The 24,922-nt window shown below is 53.7% G+C and overlaps 8 protein-coding genes across 8 annotated transcripts; 4 read left to right on the top strand and 4 right to left on the bottom strand.

Moving 5' to 3' along the window:
- Positions 1 to 570: 570 nt before the first annotated feature.
- On the bottom strand, positions 571 to 2,291 carry NCS57_00586000 (RBR-type E3 ubiquitin transferase; the record flags this gene model as incomplete). The annotated part of the gene is made up of 3 exons (XM_053055768.1): positions 571 to 635; positions 701 to 2,134; positions 2,201 to 2,291. The coding sequence occupies 3 exons, from the start codon at positions 2,289 to 2,291 to the stop codon at positions 571 to 573; spliced, it is 1,590 nt and encodes a 529-aa protein (XP_052914723.1).
- Positions 2,292 to 6,931: 4,640 nt separating this feature from the next.
- On the top strand, positions 6,932 to 7,867 carry NCS57_00586100 (uncharacterized protein; the record flags this gene model as incomplete). The annotated part of the gene is made up of 1 exon (XM_053055769.1): positions 6,932 to 7,867. The coding sequence occupies exon 1, from the start codon at positions 7,181 to 7,183 to the stop codon at positions 7,865 to 7,867; it is 687 nt and encodes a 228-aa protein (XP_052914724.1). The 5' UTR covers positions 6,932 to 7,180.
- Positions 7,868 to 10,954: 3,087 nt separating this feature from the next.
- On the bottom strand, positions 10,955 to 13,557 carry NCS57_00586200 (Fanconi-associated nuclease; the record flags this gene model as incomplete). Its single annotated transcript, XM_053055770.1, has 2 exons — positions 10,955 to 12,998; positions 13,049 to 13,557. 2 exons carry the CDS (start codon positions 13,555 to 13,557, stop codon positions 10,955 to 10,957), a joined length of 2,553 nt encoding a protein of 850 aa, XP_052914725.1.
- A 310-nt stretch (positions 13,558 to 13,867) lies between these two features.
- Positions 13,868 to 14,538, top strand: NCS57_00586300 (uncharacterized protein; the record flags this gene model as incomplete). The annotated part of the gene is made up of 3 exons (XM_053055771.1): positions 13,868 to 14,029; positions 14,206 to 14,417; positions 14,466 to 14,538. The coding sequence occupies 3 exons, from the start codon at positions 13,868 to 13,870 to the stop codon at positions 14,536 to 14,538; spliced, it is 447 nt and encodes a 148-aa protein (XP_052914726.1).
- Positions 14,539 to 14,843: 305 nt separating this feature from the next.
- NCS57_00586400 (uncharacterized protein) lies at positions 14,844 to 15,613 on the bottom strand (the record flags this gene model as incomplete). Its single annotated transcript, XM_053055772.1, has 4 exons — positions 15,316 to 15,613; positions 15,227 to 15,259; positions 15,071 to 15,117; positions 14,844 to 15,017 (listed from the first exon to the last, which is right to left on the bottom strand). The coding sequence occupies exons 1-4, from the start codon at positions 15,515 to 15,517 to the stop codon at positions 14,844 to 14,846; spliced, it is 456 nt and encodes a 151-aa protein (XP_052914727.1). The 5' UTR covers positions 15,518 to 15,613.
- Positions 15,614 to 16,387: 774 nt separating this feature from the next.
- Positions 16,388 to 18,432, bottom strand: NCS57_00586500 (Splicing factor U2AF subunit; the record flags this gene model as incomplete). Its single annotated transcript, XM_053055773.1, has 6 exons — positions 18,285 to 18,432; positions 18,195 to 18,220; positions 17,044 to 18,144; positions 16,728 to 16,992; positions 16,467 to 16,678; positions 16,388 to 16,414 (listed from the first exon to the last, which is right to left on the bottom strand). Exons 1-6 carry the CDS (start codon positions 18,310 to 18,312, stop codon positions 16,388 to 16,390), a joined length of 1,659 nt encoding a protein of 552 aa, XP_052914728.1. The 5' UTR covers positions 18,313 to 18,432.
- Positions 18,433 to 18,697: 265 nt separating this feature from the next.
- Positions 18,698 to 19,996, top strand: NCS57_00586600 (DNA-(apurinic or apyrimidinic site) lyase; the record flags this gene model as incomplete). The annotated part of the gene is made up of 3 exons (XM_053055774.1): positions 18,698 to 18,816; positions 18,866 to 19,175; positions 19,229 to 19,996. 3 exons carry the CDS (start codon positions 18,698 to 18,700, stop codon positions 19,994 to 19,996), a joined length of 1,197 nt encoding a protein of 398 aa, XP_052914729.1.
- Positions 19,997 to 20,708: 712 nt separating this feature from the next.
- Positions 20,709 to 24,359, top strand: NCS57_00586700 (uncharacterized protein; the record flags this gene model as incomplete). The annotated part of the gene is made up of 1 exon (XM_053055775.1): positions 20,709 to 24,359. The coding sequence occupies one exon, from the start codon at positions 20,709 to 20,711 to the stop codon at positions 24,357 to 24,359; it is 3,651 nt and encodes a 1,216-aa protein (XP_052914730.1).
- Between the last annotated feature and the right edge of the window lie 563 nt (positions 24,360 to 24,922).

Here is a 24,922-nt window from a genome sequence, read left to right on the forward strand (position 1 = left end):
TGACGGCGTCGCAGAAACATGTCGTAACAAATCTATGTATGAACCAAGGCCCAGACCTCCCATCCCATCCCATCCCATCATCCATCCACATCCACTGCAGAGGACAACTAAGCCATTCATCATCATCGCCTTCTTCGCGCCAACGCCTCCAGCTATGGTGGGCCTAACGCCTAAAAAAACCCACGCCTCGTGCCTCGTCTAGTTCTCATGATGGGTAAGAATGACTGATGACGGACAACAAAGAAAAGGGGGGTTGCAAAACAGGTGGTAAAGACAAATTGTGTTGAAAGGTGGCAGTGAGGCTGAGGAGCCATGTACCACGGTGGCAGTTGTGGGCTGGTTAAGAATGTCGCTGTACAGCAATGTCGCCGTCTATAGTTGTTGCACTGATATCAAATTCTCGTGCAAGGTCAAGGTGTCTCGTCTCAACCGTATGCTTGCCTATCCAGCGAGTGGCCAGAATACGGCAGTGGTTAAAACACTTTCCAACCAAGTGTTGGTTGATTGGGGGCAATGGACGCTGTTATGATGCAGAGTTTTGGAGCGTTTCCCATGGTGATGCCTCGGGCTTTAGCGACGGGGGGCGGGCCCAGCAGTCGTGTTGGCCACGAGGTCCGAGTTAAAAACCCATTCACCTATTGAAAGATCAGTCAGTCATTCTATCACAAACAATACACGGGTTTTCAAGGGTTGCACATACCTTTGGCCAAGTTCTCGGCGGTGTCGGCGAGGAGAATCACACGCCTCTTGTTACAGTACGAGGTCTTATCCATGATGTCCACCTTCAGCTTAGGGTCGGACAATTCTTGAATAGGCTTCTCAAACATCTCGGATAGATCTTCCACGGCCATTTCCAGGTCCTTCTGGTTGTCCTCAAAAATCTCAGTGAGGTTGTTTCTGGCCAGGTAGAAGGCAAAAGCGTAGGTCCACTTGAGGGTCTGTCGGCAGGTCTGGAGGGCCTGGGACGCCGAGTTGAGGTACTGAACCTCGATCCAGGACATGCCCGAGGCGGTCTGAAGCTGCACCATCTTCTTTTCTGTCTTTTGGGCAATGTCCTTATCCAGCTTGGCCGATTGCTCGTGGTTGGCATAGCGGTTGTAGTAGTGGAGATAGCGCTCAAGAGACGTTCGGGACTTTGCTTGCGCATCCCGTGCTTCGGCACCGCTCTTCTCCTCGTACCGGTTGCAGTTGTACCAACTGGTGCCGTGCTCAGACCAGAGCCCCATGCACATCCAACAAAACTCGTACTTGCACTTCCGGCAGGTCATGTGGTTGCAGCCTCCGTTCTTCTCGATCGTCGAATTACACTTGGGACACTCCTTTGTGTTGGCCGATATCCAATTCGCCGTTTCCGAGTCATCGGCACATTTCTTGAGCCATTTCTTCACCAGCTCGCAAGGAGCAGGCTGGTGATCCGGGTTAGGACAGCCGAAACAGAACCTGTAGCCGCAGCGGCACTCGACCGTGGGGACAATCTTGTCGAGATCCTTCTTCTTGACGCCACACTCGAGGGCGTTGGGACAGTCAGGGGCAGGACACCACTTAAAATTGTCCTTGTCTTCGACGTATGTCCGGTTGAGAAGCTCCTGGTAGCGACCCGACAACTCTTGCGTCACAAGCACGTCGAGCGAAGCCGAGTCGAGGATACGACCGCAGCCGTCTGAGGGGCACTGGATTCTAGCAGCCTCACCCTCCTCCTTGATCTTCTGCGTCAGGTAGTGGCGGTAGCACTCTACGCAGTACCGGTGACCACACTTCATGGCAAACGACTCGAGACCGTCTTCATCCTCGCAGCATATGTCACACATGAAGCCGGGGATGACCTCCAGCTGTGGTTGCGCCACCGAGCTGTTACCCAGGCCGGCAGCCTCCAGGACCTTTTCAGGGCGGTCCATGTAATCCTCAAGCAGACGTTCCTTGTTCCATCGGAAATAACGGAGTAGGATGGCGGCGTCTTCTTTTTGCATGTCTAGGATCATATTGACCTCGTTGATCATGTCATCTTGTTGGCGTTGAATATCGTTCGGCTCGTAGACTTTGTAGGATACGACGTGGGCGGCCTGTCTCTTCTTATCGAGATCCTTGGCCAAACCAAAGTCGGGATCGGGCTCGTCAAACTCTTCATCATCGAAGTCTGTTAAATCGAATCTTTATCAGCAACGAGCAAGACAAAGGTGGTTGTTTAGAAGGGAAAGGTTACCGTCACCAGCCGACATCTCGTCCCCACTGTCGTCCTGCATCAACTCGTCGTCGCTCGAAAGAGCCGACATGTACTCCTCGTCCGAATCCATCGGGTTGCTGGCCGTGGTGACCGGGGTCGGGGGCAGGGCGTGGTTGTCCGACACGGCGGCTGAGGCGATGATTCTCTTGTTGGGTGTTTCGTCTCTGTTGGCAGAGGTAATCGTCGCCTCAGCAGCCTTCCGCTTCCTCGTGGTGGGGGGAATCGTGGCGGTTTTTAAAGGAAAAGGTTTGGGATGGGTAGGTAGGCAAAGAAGGGTCGTCGGAGGATGAGAACGAGGGCGCAGATTTCAGAGGTGGCGTTGGCGTTTGCAGCCGGGTGACTAAAGCTACCTAGGTAGGGAGGTGCTGTAGTCGTGACGGTAGACCGAGTCAGAGAAGGGATCTGAGGCCAGGAGGGGTGCCTGGGCAGGTATGACTATGACTATGACGGTGTCGGGTCGGGGCCGTTGGATCGGGGATAGGCAGAAAAGAGACCCAAGAGTCCAACCTGGAAAGCGTCGCGAGGCAAGGCAAGCCAAGGTGCTTACTTGGCTGTCAGTCCGTTAGTCACGCGGGAGTCGAGGCTGCGAGTCGAGTCGAGTCGACGAGTGAGAGGATGGCGTGACACACTCTAGGCTGGCGAGCTGAATGAGACGGGAAGAGAAGACTGAAAGTGGGAGAGAAAAACGTGGTTTGCCGGGTTTCTGATGATGAGATCAGAAGTCACCCTCATTCACACACAGACACAGACAAGGCGCACGGCGCACGGCGATTGCGGGTTGGGCGGGTACGGTGTGTGGGGGGATGGATCGGAAGGCGCGATACACAACCTGGGCAAGGCAAGGCAGCAGGCGGGAAAAAGCTCAGTGTCAGTGTCAGTCATGGATGTTCAGGCCATCATGCCAGCGCGCCAGCGATTTCCCAGGCCAGGCAGAGGAGCCGAAGAGGGCGACGACGGGACGGGTGGACTCTGGACGGGACTGGAAGGGCGAGGTCGGTGGGGTCATGCATTCGATGGTTTGTTTCTGGTGGGCAGCAGCAAAGTGCCACCCGTGTACCGGCTAAGCCACACCAATGAAAGGGCGCGACAGCTGGCGGTCAATTACTCAGACATTTGTTTCTGAACAGAGAGCTGAGCAAATGGTTATTAATTCGCTTGCATATATTGCCCCTTTTCCTTAATCAATAGCCTTGCCCCTTCTTGCCTCCTTCTATCTCCTCTATTTCGTGCTGCCTTTGCCATGATAGTCATTCCAGATATTGGCTGATAGTGGCTGACACCTGTTGGTCTGCGTTGGCCGAGAGTGGCTGGACTCCACCCCTGGATGACGCATGTACGTTCTCCACGCGAGTACGCTTCCTCCCGAGAATGGCTGTTGTCTTGCGGCGCCCTCTCGGCTCTGTCGATAATTTTCTATATATCAATGCATGTTTGAGGTGGTATTGTTCTTGGCAGGGAAGAAAATTTGAAGTTTGAGATAATATATACGGACAATGTTAGTGCATGTTTCTATTGTGGTCTAGACATGAGTGACGGTTTCGGGCAGTCCGGAACATTCTGTATTGTCATAATTCATAATTCTTAAAGCGCAATTCCTGCAGCCCGAACAAGAGATCGAAAGGAGGCCGGCACATTTCCACGGCAGATCTATTCAATGCCAAATCCGTATCCATAAACAGCAACCAACACTGATAAGTTGGGCTCACAGGGGAGCAATCCAACAGTGAGGTCCAGGATGGATTCTTACCCTGGACCAACACCAAAGTACCCAAGTTAAAGGGTATTTCCAACAGTGCCTGCCTAGGGACTCGCTCGCTTGCCCATCCGGCGAGAACATCGTCCAGACAACATTTCTTAATCGAGTAGTCGCCGATGTATGGATATGCAGACTCCATGGACAGGGGAGGTCTTGAATCTGTCAGGCAGCAGTGAGCTCTTCACGGCTCACTCACATCCAAGCACAACATCGTGACAACATGTTATACCAGGGTTGTCAGCCGAACGACAGGACCAGAATTCACGGTGCTCGTCAATAGACGCCCCAGCAGGCCGAAGTGCCACTATGCCAACCGTAGTTGCCATAGGCAGCCAGCCAATATACCTCATAATCGACATTGAACGTAGCACCAACCATGAATTGAGACAGGCACTCACAAAACATAAAAATACTCTTGACGTATGGTCGCGAGCATGTTGTTACAATCTGCCGCCCATGACTAGATGAATTATTTCCGGGTGATTTGGAGCTGTTTCAGGAAGACCAGCCAAGTCTCGTTTCATCCGCTTGTTCGCGCCTGAAACTCCATCATATGCAAAGCCCTGTTCGCTCCGTACCTTAAAATAACCCAAACCTCGCGTGCCCAAGGCCGTGTCCGAGACCGTGTTTTTTTCGCATCGGCGCCTCGCTGTAGGGTGCCCCAGGTCTTCAACCGTTCTCACAAACCACGAGGTGTAGCGCCAATGATAGGCGTCAATCGGCCGTTGACTGGTTAACCAGCAATGTTTCGTGGTCTTTAATGGGCGGCCTTTGGCCTCACTAGCTAAGAATTGGAAACTGGTTGTCGCTGCAGCAAAGTATGCCTCGCATTGACGCGCGCTTCTTTGAAGCTGGCCAGATGCCCCAGACCACAATACCCGTCTCGCATGCCGCCGGTGTGGTCAGCTCTTTAAACGCCCATCCCACGGCGGATTCTCGTTGACGCTCATGGCCGCCGCAACTTGGACTAGATCTAGACAGAAACTGGAGTTTTGCGCGCGCGTGGTCTCGCAGACATCGTCCCAAGGTGAAGCGACCCGACCACAGATCCATCTGGTCGGCTACTTGAACCTGAAGTTGTATTGTAAACCGGCCGAGTCTTTTTAACCATTGGCAGACATCATTCGACGAGATCTATTAATGGAAGGGGAGTGGCCACAGCGAGAATTCAACGTTGTCTGAAAGAAAGGTCTTCCAAATAGGTCACCTTAGGTGGGAAGGTGCTTCACCTGGTGTCTTGCAGATATTCATCGTGTACCAACCAAGCAGGAGCCATCCGTCATCAGTTCGTAACTCCTTCCAAATTCAAGGGTGAAAGAAGTTGCGGCAGGAGCCAATAGTGGACTCGCATCTCTTCCAAGACACTGCTCATCCTCCGTCTCGCAACCACCCCTGCTCCTCCATCCATCAATGGCATCACAAGATGTAGTTCACAAGGACAGACAGATACAGCCATTATCCTCGTAAACGTCAATCGTCAATCGTCAGCCGCAGTCCAGCCGCAGCCACTACCCGTCGTCAGTCGTCAGCACCAGACAGGCCTCGTCGCTGTCAAAAGAGCTCAATCTGCCATGGGCAAGATCCCATTCGCTCGGCAGTTTGCCTCCTCGCAAGCCAAACCATTACCAAAAAGCCGAAAAGCCGCCCGACATGGCGTCTTCCCCAAGTGCTCCCCAGGCCGCGCTGGTCGAATCACATTCCTCACCGACCATCTGGGCCAGGAAACCCATCCCCGGCGCCAGCAACGGCCCCAGCAGCCAAACAGCTCGAGGGGATCCAGGCCAGTGCAAGGATGACGGGCCACTGTTCAAGGGCTGCCCAAGGGGGCTTTCGAGAATAAAAAAAGCAAGAGACCAGGCATTCGATCGCCCCCTGCCCTGTCGAATCATCAAGCCTCCCGCCCCCCTGCTAGTCGCTGGTTGCTTGGGTACCTCCTATTCTCGAGTAGGCGTAGGTCGGTGCCGCCGCTTTTAACGCGCCTCTGGCTATGGCTCCTGACCCGCCGCCAGAGTCGCCCAATCCCAATTAACGATTGGGCCCTTCCAACTTACAGCCATCACAGCGCCTGTGCCACCACCAACCACGGCCCGCTGAAGCTGAGCAGTTGAGCCGCCGACCAACACGTTCATACCAACAGGATGCGATGGGCTTTCTCAAGAGAGGCAAGTTCACGAGGCAGTCTGTCACAATCCAAACCCAGGCGTTGGCTGGCAGTCATCCGGGTCAAAGGCCAACTCTGGAGAGACGCTGTGCCAGCATAGCCAGACAGTTTCCTCATCACCAACACAGAGCGCCATCCACCCACCCATTGGCGGCTGGCAGGAAAAGAAAGAGACAAAGTGACATGCCCGAGCATACTGCATCATCCGTCCTCACCCGCTAGAATTTGTCCCGCGCAGGGCATGGAGCCTACCATGGACGCAGTCACATCCTCGCATTGCACGCTTGCAGCCCGCGCAGACTGAACTGGACTGGGCTCGACGCAGCAGAAGCAGCAGCAGCAGTCGCAGCGCATCTTTTTGGCGATGGATGGATGCTAGACCCGCCCCTCCCCGGCTCGCGTTGTCGTTTCTCGTGCAGTTGCCGCCCTGTCTGCCCTGTCTGGCCAGGTTCTGCACCTCCGTACGCGCCTGTTGCTGGTGCTGCTGGTCAGCTTCCATGTCCTCTGCTGCTCCCTGGCCGTGTCTCCCACACGCGCCGGCTCCATCTGGGCTGTATCCTGTATGAGTCCTGCTGTGCTGTGCTGTGCTGTGCCCATCCCGCATTGTACGGAGCACGTCGTCCCCATCCATCCCTCCATCCAATCCATCCATCTGGCAAGGGTCGATCAACACACTCCCCCTACCCCTCCACTCTCACCCTCTCTCCTCCATATCCGTCATAGCTCCACCTTGTTCCAACTTCTTCACACCCCCTTCAAGCGCCCACCTCTTCCACTTTGTTCCTCCCGGCGCCAAATACTTGACGCAGCCCTTCGTTTCCTTATAATCGCCTGGTGCTGCCATCTCCCACACTCTTGCTTCCACCTCTTCCTCAGTCAGTCTGTTCGCTCGCTGCTCCCATCTGCCTGCATTCTTATTACCTGGGGTTGGCTGTTGGTTCATCTACCTCGACGCACCCTGCCTACAGTAAACTCCCCGACTCAGCTTGATCGACTTCAACCGCCTTGTCTCGACAGTACATTCAGCTCAAACATCATCACCATGCCTACCGCCAAGCCCAAGTTGGGGAAGCTCACCACCCCCGTCACCGCTACCTTTCCCTCCGAGATCACTTCGGCAACTCCTATCTCGGCCATCTCGTTCAACTTCAAGCCTGACCCGGACTTCATCAAGACGCCCATCAGCCCGCCTTCAGCTTATACCGACTTCCTCACCAAGGCTATGGCTCTCAACTCACCAGCTCCGAGCTCTGGTGAAACCACTCCCGACTCTATCCCGGACTCGGCAACCAGTGAGGAAACCGACGCCTCCAGCAAGTGCAACACCACTCCGCCATCATCGGCTTCCAGCACCAGCTCCAAGACCTCAACCCGCCCTTCCCCTCCGGCCACGGCACCGATGGTGCCTCCCAGCCCATTCACCTACACTGCTCCCATGTCTGCCCCTCCTACAGGGCCTGCTACCTTTCCCAGCCTTAAGCTGCCCCCCAGCCCTAGCGTGGCTAACTTGGACTCGCCCTTGAGCGTGTCCACTCCTCGCTCACCCTTCAGTGCCAGACCAGTCCACTCAGTATTCGACTGGGACGCCGCCCTCAAGGCCCGGTTCGCCGAGAAGAAGAAGTCTTCACGAACCAGCGTACGCCACATTCGGGAGGTGGTGACAAGAACCGTCACTTACACACCGAGAATGGCTCCTGCGCCAAAGGGAAAGCGACGCAAGATTGAATGAGTCGGCAACAATGGCAACACCACTCTTCACCCATCATACCGACGACTAGGAGCATTTACATGCCCACTTAACACACAAACTTGACGATCCTTCGAATATCATGAAATTTCATTTGTTTAGACATGCATCACAAAGGCCATACCGAAAACGAAGACGCGAAGAGAGGGCGAGACATGGAATAGGCCTGGGGTACCTGCAGGAGCCAGCATATGACTATGAGGCTCCCGGCATTGACGCCACAGGCATGGATGGGCGCAATTTCACTTCACCACCACTCCCTGCTTTGACATTTATTCCGGCACGCGTTTTGGAGGAGTCGAATTGGTTACGAGACACTACTATTGGAATTACACTGGAGGCACGGCTGGAGGAGTTTGACGGCGTTTTTACGTCCTTTTTATTTTTATGACCATCTTGGATATGGCCTTTCCCTGGGGGTAATGGCTTATACTGAGAGGTTCGATACCACGACATGTGAAAGGGTTCGGCGCGGGGGAGTTGGTTGGGATCAGGCAAGGAAGGACTGGGAATGGCCAGGACAGAGGACACAAGGCAGCGAGCGAGGTGGGACCCAACAGCCTCGATAGCAGGCGCGGGCATGGATGTGATAAGATGGGAGTGGACGAAAGAGGAGAGGGAAGAAGGCTTGAGGGTTGGTGGCCCGTGTCTCGGGCACACGAAATTAGCTCTCGGTAACGTGTTTGTCCGCAAATTAACAAAGCCATGGGCTGTTTTGACCACGATTTTGGCGTGTGCTCTGACTTGTGTGGTGTTGGTGAGGATAACCGACTGACTAGTCGGTGCATTGTCATCTGAGAGATGGGTTCTCACCGACCAGATTGATGTGATGTCGAGTGTTGTGCCAAGCATGGGATATGTCTGATATCTTTGTTTATTTTTCCGTAATGGAAGTGGCTTGTTTGTTTACAGATCTACCATGGCCTCGAGAATGGGCCGCTCATCAACGGGAATATCCTCTTTTGCATCGCGAATCTAGGATGTGCAGGGAGGAGGCCTTTTCTTCGTGACCGTCTCTCCACTGCTATTAGTAGTAATATCCCGCTCCAAGCCCCGCCCAAGGCTCGTTTTGATTTTATTTTTATTTTATTTGATATCTGGGTCCCTGTATAATAGAATGACTTGATTATACTGGGGAGCGTTGGGCCGAGATGAATGAATCTGGGTTTACTCGAGATTGGATTATGACTTGCCCTTTTCTTTGTCCGGGTTTGTTCAATCCCCCCTGCTTGGAGAAGAACTAATGGGGACGAGGGGGGAACCTGTCAAACTCATGGTAGAGAGCGAGAACGGACCCTTTCCTCATTTTTTTTTCTTCTTCTCTTTGCTTCTTGGGTGCGTGCGTGCTTTGATGGTGATGAACAGAGAGGCCCACAAGGGCCGGATTTTGGGCCGCATTAAACGGGATTCGTAGGCAAGGCAGAAGAGAGCAACAAGTGCCAACTGCAAGGTAGATTTCCATCCATCGTCCTTGCTTTGGCTGTCTCTTGCATATTCCCCATGGATGGATTACTCTGCTTCTCAGAGAGATTCTCTTCCAGCCCCCCAGGGCCTCAGAAATCCTTCCAAATCGTCGTTTCCACTCTGCCGGCACCCCCCCTTGACTAGCCCGGACGCCGGCGCCATGTCCCCCCCCAGCCCAACCCAGCCAAATGGATGTTTCCCTCCTGTAAAAGCGGCGTGCGACTGCCCTCTCCGTCGACGGCGCGACCCAGTACCCTGGTCCGGCGGGACCCCAGAAACTGCCCTGGCCTGGCCTGCCTGTAAGCGCCGGGCAGAGGGCGCCAGGAGGCGGGCGGAGCGTCCCATTGGCTGCTGCGGGCGAGCTCATCACCCACCACGGGGCCGGGGGCTGCGTGATTGGCGGCGTGCTAAGCGCCCGGGTCTGTGGGTCGACGATTGTGAGCATTTGGGGCAGATGCAGAAGCGTCGTTTCTCTGTCTATGCCTCTGTCTGTCTCTGAAAGACAGAGACTGTCGTGTCGTGCCGTGTCGGCTTCAGGTGGTCCCTCTCGCTCCCTCGTTTCCAGTCTCCTCGCTTCGTTTCGCGCATGCTACCCAGCTACTGCAAGAGGATGCAGCGCGCTAACCTCCATGCTATGCTGTTTCCATTCAACTCTGTCACCCAGGTGAGCAGGACGTGAATCTTGACTCTATGAGTGAATATCCATCTGCCTTGTCAAGATCTGGTTGGCCATTGTGCCACATCAAAGACATGTCGCGGTTGTCATCTCGTCCACCACTTGGCGTGGCCTGTTCATCGTCTTGTCCCGGTCGATTATCTCTCTCGATCGTCACATCGATGCTGCCCGTGGCTCTGGAACATCATGGCCCGTCACCCACGGCACGGGCCCGAGTGGTAGCACTGTCTCCCAGGCTAGGTACCCCGCGTGCTCTGTTGCTCTCCCTCTCCCGCTCTCTCGTGGCATTCTCAGTGTGCGTGCGTCTGTGTGTGTGACCTCTCTGCCCCCCCTTCAGAGGCTGGAGACCGCCCACATCACCAACGACTGCGTCCAACCGGCAGAGGGCGCCAGTGACGAGATGCGCATGTGGTGATGTGATAACCCTGCGCATCACACCGTCTCCGGCGCCCCCCCTTCCACCTCTTCCATTGGCTACCACCAGACGAGCTTCCCACGCCAACGCCTCCCGCCTATCTGAAACCGACGAGGGCCTCCTTAGTCCTGAGACTGAAATTAGAAACGGGTTTGAGACCGTTGCAACCAAGCTGCTGGGTGGAACATGGCCCATGGACTCGTTTCCAAACCGCTTCGGCCGTTGCTAATTTTGGCTCTTGCCTCCTTGTCGGTTCGAGAAGTCGGCCTTAGACATCTGCAACATTGTGGACGGCCTGGTATTTCGTATCCCGATATAGCTTCTTTTAGGCCAAGATTGAGTTGACCCCCGTAGCTCAGTGGACGCGAATGCATGGTGGAATTGCAGGGCCGTCCGTCACCTTGAACCCCTCGCAACTGTTCTCTATATGTGATGCGAGATCACCAAACCATCCTTCGCGTTTGTAAGCCCTGTATGTATGTAGGTACTGTATGCAAGAGTCCTGGGATCGGAATTAATCCACCTCCCTCACTTCTTTTGCCACGGCGTTGCAGAGCGCAACCTTGACCCCTGCCCCCGTGAGCACATGGATCCAGAGCCGTTGAGTGTCGCTCAACCTGTCGTTGGCGCTCTTGACCTCCGAGAACATGACTTCTCCTTTTGACTTTGCCGGCCCGTCGCCGCCGTTCCCCGTTGTGTCTCTGGTCCGCCAGAGAATCAGGTCGGGGATACCACCACCCCTCTGTCGGTACTCTTGAGCCATGACCTTGCAAACGGCTGCGAGAGCACTGCCCTCGAAGCATTCCGCTAGCTCCACGAGGTCTTCAATGTCAAAGTCCCAATTGAGACCCACCACGCTCGTCCTCTTCTCGCTCTCCCTCTCCCAGACTTGGCGAAGCAGCCGCGGTCCTTCTCCATTGGTAATTTCAACCAGTCGGTGGTTGATCTCTGATGCCCTGGCTGGGTAGAAGGCATCTGTGTGCAGGTCCAGAGGGCACATCTGGTATGCTGTCTGAAATACATTGGGGATGTAGAGGAATATGATGTCGTAAAAGAGATACGCAAAGAGAGTGCGGATGATGCCACCCTCGGCGTGATATCCCTTCCAGCCCTGGGCCCGGTAATGACTCAAGCACATCTCCTCGACACTGCATTCTTCCTGGGAGTCGAGCTCGTCGAGCCAGACGGTCTGACGACCGATCTTGGTAGGAACATCCCTTTTGAGCTGGATTCCTTCAACCGTATGCTCCACAGGCTTCTCGAGGTGGACATGGCCAAAGTCGTGCTGTAATCGACGGGGAATCCGTAGCTTCTTCTCCAGCTTGACCAGCCGTTTCTGAAGGTCGTAATGGAATATCAGGTGACAGTCTGGGTCTTGAAGCCCAGCCTCGCAAGTGGCCACTGCGATCCTCTTCCAGTGCTTCTTTTGTTGCTCGGCATCTGTGGTCGTGGGCTTTGGGTCCAGTGTGGGCATGTAATGCTCTTCCAACAAGGCTTTGCGCTGATACCACCCACCTCGCCTGGCCATTTGGAACAGCCGTTGGTCGAGAAGCTCACTGAGTAGTTCATGTTCCCTGAGATGATCCTTGAGTTTCCCAAAGATGGGGGCGGCTTTGTGAACGATCCTTGTGTAGGAGTGACCTGGCGTGAACCGTCTCAAGTAAGCCCCCTCGCCCATATCGTATACGGTCTGCTCTTTTTGTCGTTCCTCTTCGACCAGGGCCTTCCACCGAGGGTAGATCTTTTCAAATATTCCAAGTATCTTCCTGTGGCCCTCTTCCCCAGGTGGCCCGTTGAATTCCATGATGCTGTCGACTTCGGCTTCTAAGCGAATTCCGCTTTCATACTCCAGTAGATGCATCCGCGATGCAAATATTGTCGAGCTTCGACAAACGATGTACTCTGGGTAATGGCGCCGTGCGATCTTGGCAAGAATAATGGTTGTGAGAGACTTCTCTGTCCATTCGGTTGACCTGTAAAAGACGAGATGGACACGCTCGAACAGCTTGAACACTGGCGGCGATAATCGAACGCAGGGACCCAAAATGGCGAGAATCTTTGCCAAGAAGTGTTGGTCACGATTCGAGTCTTCTCGTCGTAATTTCGTTTTGGCTATCGCTTTTGGATCCTTGTTCTCTTGATCTTCAGAGGTTATCGAATCGCGGCTGTTGTGCCTACTAAGGCCCAGGGACCTCAGCCCAGTTTGCTGATGGCTCATCCGCACAAGAGAACGAATGAGTTCTGTTTTTGTGCGCCCTTGGAACTTGGCTTCTTTCGCTAGAACCTTCAACTCGTCGAGACTTAATAGAGTGGCAGCCTCTTCCACAGACTTGATGTGGTCTTCGGATGCATCTGCAAAAGTGAAGGACTCGCCAAGCCCTGACTCTTCAAGCTCAATGCCCTCGACACTGTTTGTGGCAGGAGTAGTACCAGTCGGTAGTGTGCGAGGCGACTGGAGAGAATCTATCGCAGCTTCAAGGTCAGAGATATCGTTGTGATAGCCAAGACGACTATGGCGATGCCACCACGCTGTCTTTCTCAGAAACAGTCTAACATAGCTGAGCATGGTAAGCGAATGCCCAAGACCCTCAGCAAGGAGTGAACGCACAGATATTGAGCTTCATAGTCCAGACCTCGCCATTGTCTGAAGACCTCATTTTCCTTGTCATCAAAGAGATGAGACTCCTCTTCTAAAACGGTGTCTAGGGCAAGGTTGAAGGCATCCAAATAGATAGAGCTTCTACCCTTTACCCACAGAGGTTGTGCTTTCTCATTGGTGTCTTCATCTTCAGCACTTGCTTGTGATGACTTGATCGCTTCATACTCCTCGATAGCCTTTGTTCCCCCGTCGGTGGGTGCCATCACATTCTCGAAGTCAGTGGGCTGCGGGCCGCCAACATCTTGATCCTTGCCCCTGGCAGGATCCTTGCCGGCAAAATTTTTTGTTGAAATGATCTCATCTTGAGAATGATGAGATTGATCCGAGTCCGAATCTGGGATTTCTCTTTTCGCTCGCTTTGAAGGTCTGTCTTGATCTGGTTCATTTAAAGGGGTGGGACGAGCAGGAGTGCCAAGCTCGCTCTGAGGCCTTGGTAGCCTCGTCACAAATGCGTCCATACTTTACATTTAGAAATCCCAAGATTAAAGACGTAAATGTAGCTTTTGGTATGAATTGCCGATGCTTTGAAGTCGATGGACGCGAGAGACCAAGGCAGACACGTCACTTGGCAAGACGATCAAACACGAAGTCACCTGACACCGTGCCTTCCTCTCAAAGCGCCCTGACGCCCTGGGTACCCGACAATCAACCGGCGCGATTCAACCTTCGCCCATCAGCCATCGCACTCACTCTCCCGTCTACTTAGGAGCTCCTCTCACTTCGAATCAAGCAAACGAAGGCATTTACGACCCTGTGGCACTTTTCAAGATGGCCGAAGAAGCTCAAAAACCCGAAACAAACACCGAAGTTCCTCAGGTCGCAGCCTCGTTGGACTCGGGCGCTACCAATGGGCTCCCCGCGCATGCTGTGCAAGCAGAAGCTCTGCAGAAGGATATTGTCATGTCTGATGCGCCAGCCGATCAACCTGCTGTAAGTCTTTGCTCCTCTCAGTGCTGGCTGTTCACTGCAGTTGCGACTCGAAGGACTACATGTTTGTTCAACACAGCCCATTCACCCACACGACGCCTACCTTACTCTCCTCCAACTCCTCTGTTGGTACTGCGCTCCTCAAGAGATCAACCTTGCTGATAGACGCGAAAATGAAGTCATCCCCAGCCCCCGTCGCTCATGCGCCCAGCCCTCTACCTGCCAGAACCGGAACTCCAGCGCAAGGATCTAGAGCCGCCTCTGCGCATCCAGATCCAGGTTTCAGCATCCCCGCCGAGGCCCCCCCGCATGGCGATTCAACTCGGCAATATCTGAACACCAAGGTTACTGGAGTCTTGCTGGAAGGCATGAAGCAGTTGGCGAAAGACAAGCAAGTACTGCGATCTATCTCATACGACAGCAACTAACATATCGCTAGGCCGAACGACCCTCTTCGAGTATTGGGAGAATACCTCCTTCAAAAGTCAAAAGAACTTGAAGGAACTAGTTGAATGCCAAGGCGTCTGGTCACGGTTCTGAAATCACTTGGGAACGGGATATATATATGGCATAAATGGCGTTCAGGTTCGAGTTTATCAGTCACTGGGTCGAGTACCCCCATTGAATACACATTTCAGCGGTCGAATCGCTTTCTATTTGAGCAGTCTCGACTTCGCCGTGGTCCTCCCAGACAGGGCGCATAAGCATCATGGCTCTAAATGCAAGTTTTTCCATCATTTGTCCCCCAACTCCGTGACCCGGGAAACCATCATCACCTCCATCCAGGCGGCCGGTCGTGATTGATTTTTTAAACCGCTTAAGCGACGATGGTGCTGGCAGTAGCGGACTCGTACTTCCAGGTGGGGGGCAGGATACCGACGGTCTTGTAGTAGCGGGCAAGACGGTGGATTCGGGACTCGATGAGAATGAGGCGGAACTTGGAGTCCTTGTCCTTGCGGTTGCGCTCAAGGTGCTTGCGGACAGCAACAGCCTATGCAACTAGTTAGATCAAAGCCACAGAAAATTTTGACAGCATCACTTTACCTTCTTGATGAGCATGTACAGATCCTCGGGAAGCTCGGGGGCGAGGCCTGTTTAATCTCTCTGTCAGTCTTGACCGTACAGAGGCATAAGAGGAGATTTTTCTCCAGAGATATATTTCCACCACCAATGTGCGTCGCGTCTTTCAGGGAACCGTACCGTTGGACTTCAGGATTCGGAGGATTCGGTTACCTATTCGTCAATGTCAGCAACACGCTCTCAATTCTCGCTCCTTGAAATTTCCATACCGGTGACAATCTTGACCTGGGCAATGCCGTGGGAGTCACGGAGGACGACACCGATCTGAGAAGGGGTAGCACCCTTTCGGGCGAGCTTGCAGATCTGGTCGACGACCTGGTCGGGGGTGGTCTTCAACCACGCGGGGGCGGCGCGGGAGTAGGGGAGAGCGGAGGCAGAAATGCCCTTGCCCTTGCTGTGAAGTCGGCCCATCTTGTCTGTTTGGCGGCGGCTGTGGTGGTGATGCTGCGGATGGTAAGTAGTCGGCTTGGTCGAGCTTCGTAAAAAGTTCGAGAGATTGCGAGAAAGGACGGTTTGTGTGGATCGTTGAATTTTTCGCTTAGGTTAGGGCAGGAGCGGTGTGTGGCATGAGCGCCACAATGGGTCCCCAGCCACAGGGCATGCAGGTGTGTGGAGTCTAATCACGTGTCCTGATCCGAGTTGGCGACATGTCGCGTTTTTCTTCTCGTCGCGACTCAAAGTCAACTTTTCCTTCCGTTCAACCTCAAGCTTCATGAGCTTTGGAGCTTCATGCAAACACTCCTGCTTTTTGGTAAGTCTACCTTGACAACGTCTTCCCTTTCCCTTTGTCGACCTTCCGATGATGATAGAACACATTACATTTTATTCTGGTACCTCTTATGTTAGAGCCTTCGGGCTCAATGAATGAACAGGACTTCTGATTTCTGGTCATTTGTTTTACTTCTTTTGCTTCATTTTTCTGTCGACGCAGCAGCGCTAACAGACTACAGGTTTCTTTTGCAGGACATTGTTGGACAAACGTAGCTTTTATATAGTTTCATTGCTTTCCATTCTCTGGTTTGCATGTTTATAATACCAACTCACTTATCCCATACTTGCAAATCCCAATTGACATCCCAATTGACTGCTTTCATGTAATTGATTCAATTCAACAATGCTGAGCGATGCCCTCTGTTTTACATTTTCGATTGATGCCCTACCCGTACACCGACTGAAGACTCCTGCCCCCTCAAAGTATATAGCCAAGTTTGACTGTTGATTGCATTGCATAGACCTGTCGTCCCCTTGTGCACCCACTATTAAACATCCATGGATCCATTCTTACCAAGCACCAACGTCAAAGTTCTCCTGCATGCATTGTTAGCGCTGAAGGAAGTGCCAGAGAGCTGAAGGGACAAACCTCAGGGAAGTACGTGGTAACCACGGTTCTGTCAGCGAATTTCCGGCCCGCCAAAGCCTTGAGCGCCTTCGTTGTGTCTTCGGTGCTCTCGTACTTGACAAAAATCTTGCCCACGCCGGCGGACTGCCTGCTGCCGCCGGTAGGCCGAGGGATCTTCATGTCAATGATCTTTCCAAATTTGGAGCACTCCTCTTTGACGTCCTCGCAAATTTCTGACACCGAACGTTAGCTAGGAAAGGCACAGTAAGGTGATATGCATACCTTCGTAGTCGTCATTGTCCAACAGTTCCTCAGCAGTGACCATGTTGAGAAGTTGGAGCACACGGCTTCCCTCAACGTCGTTGGCAGTCTGAGAAGCCAAGCCACTGATTGCAGTAATACCAACGTCGAAGTTAGCGACCTGTGTGGGACCAATGCTCGCCTTGGTGACCTTGAGCTTCTTGCCTCCTACATCCATGCCATTGAGAGTGTCAAGAGCAGTCTGGTTGGCGGCATTGGGATCCTGATATTCGGCAAAAGCGATACCCTGAATGACCTAGTTAGAATAGTCAAGAAGTTGACGAATTTCAGTACTCACTCTGGATTCCTCCGTTCCTCTATCCTTGACAAGCACAAACGCCTTGGGCTTTCCGAAAGCTGCAAGAAGCTCGATAACCTGATCCTCTGCCAGGAAAGGGGGAATGTTGGTGATGCACAGCTTGTTGATAGTATCGGGCACAACGTTGGAGACGACGTCGGGGTTGTAAGAGACCTCCTCGGTCACGGCAGGCACAACGTAGTCGCGAGGTCGGCGGATCTCAAGACCACGAGATTCTCCGTTCGAAGCGCCGTTCGCATCGTCAGGCTCCATGGAAGTACCATCCAGCGCAAGGGCAACGGTGGCTTCTGAGGCTTCTCTGAACTCCAGGACAGCAAAGGAGCGATCGTTGGAGAACTGGCACAGAATGCAAGGATCCGTGGCGTCAATGACGTTTAGGCCGTTGAGTTGGAGGTTGAAGAACGACATCAACGCCTCCTCACTAGTGCCTGACGGAATCTTGGAAACCAAAAGACGCTTCGACTGGCGAGAGTTGCTAGCCTTGAGTCCAGCACTTGTGACCTGTCCACCGGGCTGGTTCATGAAGGCCTGGAGTTTGCTAGGATCCATGGGCTGCTGCCGAGGAGCGCCGGGAAGAGGGAACATTCCCGATAGCTTGGCCTGCTCGGCTGTGACATTATCGTAACCCGGTGGCTTGATATCCCACTGGGTCAGGCGGCGCTTGCGCTCCAGAATGGGCACGATGTTGGTCAGATCCGGAGTAGGCTCTCGCTTCTTGGGCGGCGGGCTCGCACTTCGGCGGTTCTCGTGTCTTCCACCAAATCCCTCATCGCGACGGTCCCTGCCACCTCGGCGACGGTCATCATAAGGATCTCGGTCTCGCCTGTTCGGCCGTTCGTCATCGTCGCGGCGAGCGTCCCGACGGGAGGAGCCCCGGTCTCGGTCCCATTCACGGTCGCCTCGCCTGTCACGGCCAGAGTATCGATCCTCGCGCTCGCGGTCTCGGTGGTTTCGGCTGGAAGAGTAGGCGTCGACGTCGCCGTCGCCCCGGCGATGGCTTCGATGGTCTGGTGAGCGAGAGCGCCTGCGATCACGGTCCCTGTGACGGTCACGACGATCGTCTCTATCACCTCTGGAAGACTAAACATCGTTAGGTTACAACATGACGAGATGGAGATGCGTTTGCTTACAGGATAGTCTCGTCCCCTGCGCCCGTCTGCGAGGAAGAAGGGTTAGCGACGCGACGCGAAAGATGGAGCCAGCTCTGCGGATAAACTTACCCCGCGAAGAGTAACTGTCGCCGTTCATACTGACTATACAGACAGGCGACTTCAGAGAATATAATGAGTCTCTGAAATTGATGATGTTGTCTGGTTGGCAGGCGGAGTTGGTTGATTCAAGCCGCAACGAGGTTCCAGTTCCAAAGAGCTGTAGGCATCGCGCGAGGCTGGAGCTTTTTTTGCCAGATGGCGCTAGTTCTACTTTGGGTTAGTGCCAATTGGATTCTAGACCACCTGCAAAACCTCCCGGCGAGCCGGCCTGGCTTCAGGGGGCAAGCCACTGAAGGACCTGAGTGAGAGTCGCCACCAACGGCCATCAACGCATCCCCTTTTCACCAATTCACTGTCAAATTCTCTCTTTCGTATTGAAACGTCTTGGTAAGAAAGAGTCAGACACAATTGAATTTCCATAAATGTCTATTGTCAAACTTCCTGACTGGCGCAAGCTGCCAGTGACCCTAGCGGAGCTGTGCATCAACACCACCCTACGCTGCGGACAGTCATTCAGATGGCGAAAGATTGACCATGAATGGTTAGTTCTTATTCTCTTCATTATGATTATGAAATTCTAAATCTAGTAGGACATGTACTTTGCATGGGCGCATCCTTCACCTGAAGCAGGACTCTACTCATCTCCATTACCGGGTCACCTGGCCAGCGGTTAAGTCCAAAGCATCACCAAAAGACGATACTGAGGCCCTTTTGCGACACTATTTCAGTTTGAAGCTGGATCTCGGGACGCTTTACGAGCAATGGTCGGAGGCGGACCCAAACTTTCGCAAGAGAGCACCCCAGTTCAAGGGCGTCCGCATTCTCAGTCAAGATGCTTGGGAGGCGTTGATATGTTTCATCTGCAGCAGCAACAACAACATTTCTCGAATATCTCAAATGGTGAGTGGATTTGAATCAAGAAAGTTGGCTCACTGACTAACTGTTCTATCTAGGTTCACAAGTTGTGTCAACACTATGGTCCACTCATCGGTCACGTTGGGGATGAGGCCTTCCATGATTTTCCAACTCCCAATGATCTGACAGGTGACCGGGTGGAGGCACATCTAAGAGAACTTGGATTTGGCTATCGCGCCAAGTACATTGCTGAGACGGCACGGATGGTTGCCAAAGAGAAGCCGGACAATTGGTTGGAAACCCTTCGAAATCCAGCACATCCAGGCTTCAATACGCCCCGAGTACCCGATGAGCAGCATGCAACCTATAAAGAAGCACAAGAGAAACTTCTCTCACTGAAGGGAGTCGGCCCAAAAGTTGCAGACTGTGTCTGCTTGATGGGCCTGGGATGGGGTGAATCTGTCCCAGTCGACACCCATGTCTGGCAAATCGCTCAACGAGACTACAAATTTGGCAGGTCAAAGGCCAAGACATTCAACAAGGCTATGTACGATGCTGTGGGAGATCATTTCAGAGCGCTATGGGGAGATTATGCTGGCTGGGCCCATTCGGTCCTCTTTACAGCAGACCTAAGGGAGTTCTCAAGCCAAGCGGTGAAGAAGGAAGAAGCCTCGGTGGTAAAGATCGAGGAGGTTTCCGTGGAGGAACAAGTCATCAAGAGAAAGAGACAACGTGTTTCCGTTACAGAGACCGAAACTAAGGTGAAGATGGAGGAGACAATCGTCGAGTTGAAGGATGAACAGGTGCCAGGGGAAACAGGACACGGCAGAAGATCAAAGAGACTACGCGCTCTTGCAATGAGGTAATGGGAGACTTTTGATTTTATTATAGAAATAATTTTTGGGAGCTCATGTGTTATACATCATCAGCTCACCCTCAACTATGATCAACTATGAGAAAGACCGAGACATGAAGGGCTGGTTGCAGACGATCTGGTCCAAGGAGAGGAAATCTACGTGACTTTGGCAGAGACAACGGTCTTTTCCAAAGGCCATGACAGCCGAGAAATAATCAATTGCTCATAGAAATCACCACCGCTACAATCAAATACGTCGACTATAAACTTCCCGAGTCTAGATCTTCGGCATACGCCTGATGGAGATTGCCTACTACTTACTACCTTAGGTACCTGGGCGGGGACGCGAATCTGAGGGTCCGGTCGCGTGCAGTCCTCTTGTTCACCACTCACCAACCCACCAAAGACAAATGAAATACTTGCTATTTCAGATATTATGCGTAGACATTAGTAACTTATTTTGCATCATTACAAACCCAAAGACACGAGAGATGTTGGTAAATACCGGGCTTTGATATCCGTCTCAGGCACCGCACATGCAATTTCAGGCGGCTAAACTGCGGGTCCCCCTCGAGTCGTTACTTTTTGCCTCCCAAACAGAGCAACGCAGTGCATTTTTGCGACTAGCCATCTCACCAGCAACTCTCCATGCGCGACGACAACGCCGGGAGCGCCCCTTGTACTCTTGAACCGGGATGAAGCTGCGAATGCCATAAGTCAAGATGTCTGACGCGGATTTCGAGACCATCAAGAAGCTCCAGCAGGAGCGGAACGCTGCCGCTGCCGCGAAGAAGGGGTCGCGCACCTTCGATGCCGCCAACCAGCGAACCGACGATACCAAGCAGAAGCTGACCGACAGTGCCGACAATGACCTCTACGATCGCGATGGCCCCGACAAGTTTGCCGGATACCACACGTCGCTGCCGATGGGTGATGATGATGAAGAGATGGAGGGAGCTGACAACACGCGACGGCTCGTCGGCCAGTATACCGCGTCGCGAGACATGATTGACGAGTTCGCCCGGGGAAGTGGCGTGGAGGAGGATGATATTTTGGCTGGAAAGGGAGAGAAGAGCGGCCGAATCGCCGACCGCGAAACCGACTACCAGAAGCGCCGATTCAACCGTACCCTGACTCCCACACGCGCCGACCCCTTTGCCGAGAATCGCAAGGACGGTGCCGGCGAGAATGGCTCTAGCTACCGCGAGATTATGGAAGCCCGCGAGCTTGAGAGGGAGGAGGAACGCGTCCGACAAGCCATCAGAGCGAAGCAGGAAGGCAAGGTGGATGACGATGACGCCAAGCCTATGCTCACTGATGGAGACAAGGAGAGCGCTGAAGCAGAATCAGCTGACGCTGCTCCTGCTGGACGAAAGCGCAAGAAGAGATGGGACGTGTCTTCGGCGCCTGCAGATACCGACAAATCCGAGGCGGACGAGGCGGCCAAGCCAAAGCGTTCGCGATGGGATCAAGCACCTGCTATTTCTGCGCCGGGCGCGGAAGCTCCCAAGAAACGCTCGCGATGGGACCAAGCTCCATCGGCCACCCCAATGGGCAACCAAGGACTGGCCACACCGGTGCACCAGTCATCTGCTCCGGCTTTGCCCACTACTTTTGGCACCGATATCTCTGGCCGGAACCTGCCTCTCAGCGATGAGGAGCTCGACATTCTCCTTCCTGGCGAGAATGAGGGCTACAAGATCCTTGATCCTCCTCCGGGCTATGAGCCAGTTCGCGCCCCAGCGCACAAGCTCATGGCCACCCCAGCTGCTCAAACAGGCTTCATGATGCAGGACCCCGAGCAAGTACGACTCAGCGGCAAGCCAATGCCAGCTGAGATTCCAGGAGTTGGCGATCTTCAGTTCTTCAAGCCTGAGGATATGGCCTACTTTGGAAAGCTCACCGATGGTTCTGACGAGAACGCCCTGACGGTTGAGGAGCTTAAGGAGAGGAAGATCATGAGGTTACTGCTCAAGATCAAGAACGGTACTCCTCCTATGCGAAAGACTGCCCTTCGACAAATCACGGATAATGCTAGGCAGTTTGGAGCCGGGCCACTCTTTGACCAAATTCTACCCCTTCTCATGGAGAAGACTCTGGAGGACCAGGAGCGCCATCTGCTGGTCAAGGTCATTGACCGAATCCTTTACAAGCTCGACGACCTGGTACGACCTTATGTTCACAAGATCCTGGTCGTCATTGAGCCACTTCTCATCGACCAAGACTACTATGCAAGAGTGGAGGGTCGCGAGATCATCTCGAACCTTAGCAAGGCGGCTGGTCTTGCTACCATGATCAGCACTATGCGACCTGATATCGACCACGTGGACGAGTATGTCAGAAACACGACGGCCAGAGCCTTTGCCGTCGTTGCCTCTGCTCTGGGCATCCCAGCTTTGTTGCCATTCCTTAGAGCCGTTTGCCGAAGCAAGAAGTCCTGGCAGGCTCGTCACACTGGTGTCAAGATTGTGCAGCAAATCCCTATCCTAATGGGCTGCGCAGTCCTGCCACACCTCAAGGGACTTGTCGAGTGTATCGGTCCTAACCTCAACGACGAACAGACAAAGGTCAGGACAGTTACCAGTCTTGCCATTGCTGCTCTGGCCGAAGCTTCCAACCCCTATGGTATTGAGAGCTTCGACGACATCTTGAACCCGCTGTGGACCGGTGCCCGCAAGCAGCGAGGCAAGGGTCTCGCAGGCTTCCTCAAGGCCGTTGGTTACATCATCCCCCTCATGGACGAAGAATACGCCAACTACTACACCAGCCAGATCATGGAGATTCTGCTTCGTGAGTTCTCATCTCCCGATGAGGAAATGAAGAAGGTTGTCCTCAAGGTGGTGTCTCAGTGTGCTGGAACGGATGGTGTGACTGCGGGATACCTCAAGGAGCACGTCCTGGATGAGTTTTTCAAGAGCTTCTGGGTACGACGGATGGCCTTGGACAAGCGCAACTACCGACAAGTGGTGGAGACGACAGTTGACATTGGCCAAAAGGTTGGAGTCAGCGAGATCGTGGAGAGGATTGTCAACAACCTCAAGGATGAGAGCGAAGCGTATCGAAAGATGACAGTGGAGACGGTGGAAAAGATTGTGGCCAGCCTGGGCGCGGCAGATATTGGTGAGCGTTTGGAGGAGCGGCTTGTGGACGGTATCCTTCATGCGTTCCAGGAGCAGAGTGTCGAGGACGTTGTCATGCTGAATGGCTTCGGTTCTGTGGTTAACGCTCTGGGAACTCGCTGCAAGCCATATCTGCCGCAGATCGTCAGTACCATCCTATGGCGACTGAACAACAAGTCAGCAACTGTTCGACAACAGGCGGCTGATCTCATCTCCCGGATCGCCATGGTGATGAAGCAGTGCGGCGAGGATGCCCTTATGGGCAAGCTGGGCATCGTGCTCTACGAGTACCTGGGTGAAGAGTACCCCGAAGTTCTTGGATCTATTCTGGGTGCTCTACGATCGATTGTCACTGTCGTGGGTATCGCGCAGATGCAGCCACCCATCAAGGACCTGCTGCCACGACTGACGCCCATCTTGCGAAACCGTCACGAAAAGGTTCAGGAGAACACCATCGACCTGGTCGGCCGTATTGCGGATCGTGGACCCGAGAGCGTCAACGCGCGAGAGTGGATGCGAATCTGCTTCGAGCTGCTCGACATGCTCAAGGCTCACAAGAAGGGTATCCGACGAGCAGCCAACAACACATTTGGTTTCATCGCCAAGGCCATTGGTCCTCAGGATGTGTTGGCGACTCTTCTCAACAACCTTCGAGTGCAGGAGCGTCAGTCTCGTGTCAACACCGCCGTCGCTATCGGTATCGTGGCCGAGACTTGTGCTCCGTTTACCGTTCTCCCCGCGTTGATGAACGAGTACCGAGTCCCTGAGCTCAACGTGCAGAACGGTGTGCTCAAGTCTCTGTCTTTCCTCTTCGAGTACATTGGCGAGATGGCGAAGGACTACGTCTACGCTGTGACGCCGCTACTTGAGGATGCCCTCATCGACCGTGACCAGGTGCACCGTCAGACGGCAGCCTCTGTGGTCAAGCACATTGCTCTTGGCGTGGTTGGCCTTGGGTGTGAGGACGCCATGGTTCATCTCCTCAACCTCCTTTACCCCAACCTCTTTGAGACCAGCCCGCACGTTATCGACCGTATCGTCGAGGCCATCGAGGCCATCCGTATGGCGGTCGGACCGGGACTTGTGCTCAACTACGTCTGGGCGGGACTGTTCCATCCGGCCCGCAAGGTCAGGACGCCGTACTGGAGGCTGTACAACGATGCGTATGTTCAGGGGGCGGACGCGATGGTGCCATACTACCCGAACCTAGATGAGGATAAGGTAGACCGGCCGGAGCTGGCAATCGTGCTGTAAGAATTACATGGAGAGGTTTCAGGAGGGGGGTTGGGCTGTAGCAGGGTTTGGACCAAGGATATTTTTTTTCTCTGCTTATGGATGGAGGCTTGTAATCTGGAATGCTGTGGTTTGATAAGGGGGAAGGTTACTGCATGCGTCAGGGCGTTCTGATAGATGATCGATCAAAATGGCTTCGGTGTTTTGAACTGGCGGTGTTTGTATCAAGGTTGACCCGTGATGTTCAATTGGATGTTGAGTGAGAGTGATCCGCCCCGGCCCCTATCCGGAGGGTGATGTGTTTCGACGGAGGATTTGCCAGAGGGGGTCAAGGCCATGGGGGGGATCAGGCTCGCGGTGTCTATTGCAGGGGGATTGTATGGGGGGGGTAAAGGATGAACCGAGCTGGTGGTTTCACGCGAGAGAGTGATCATCATGAGGAGGCAGTTTGCTACATCGTCGACGTTGCAGTCAAGCGATTTACGATCCATATCCATATCCGATCAGCCTCAGCCGAGAAGAGAGCAGCCAATGTCTCAAGTCCTTTCCTAGCTCTCTCAATCTACCGTCAAGGGAGCCTTGCC

This window comes from Fusarium keratoplasticum, chromosome 4, assembly GCF_025433545.1.
Source record: "Fusarium keratoplasticum isolate Fu6.1 chromosome 4, whole genome shotgun sequence".
Lineage (NCBI taxonomy): Eukaryota > Fungi > Ascomycota > Sordariomycetes > Hypocreales > Nectriaceae > Fusarium > Fusarium keratoplasticum.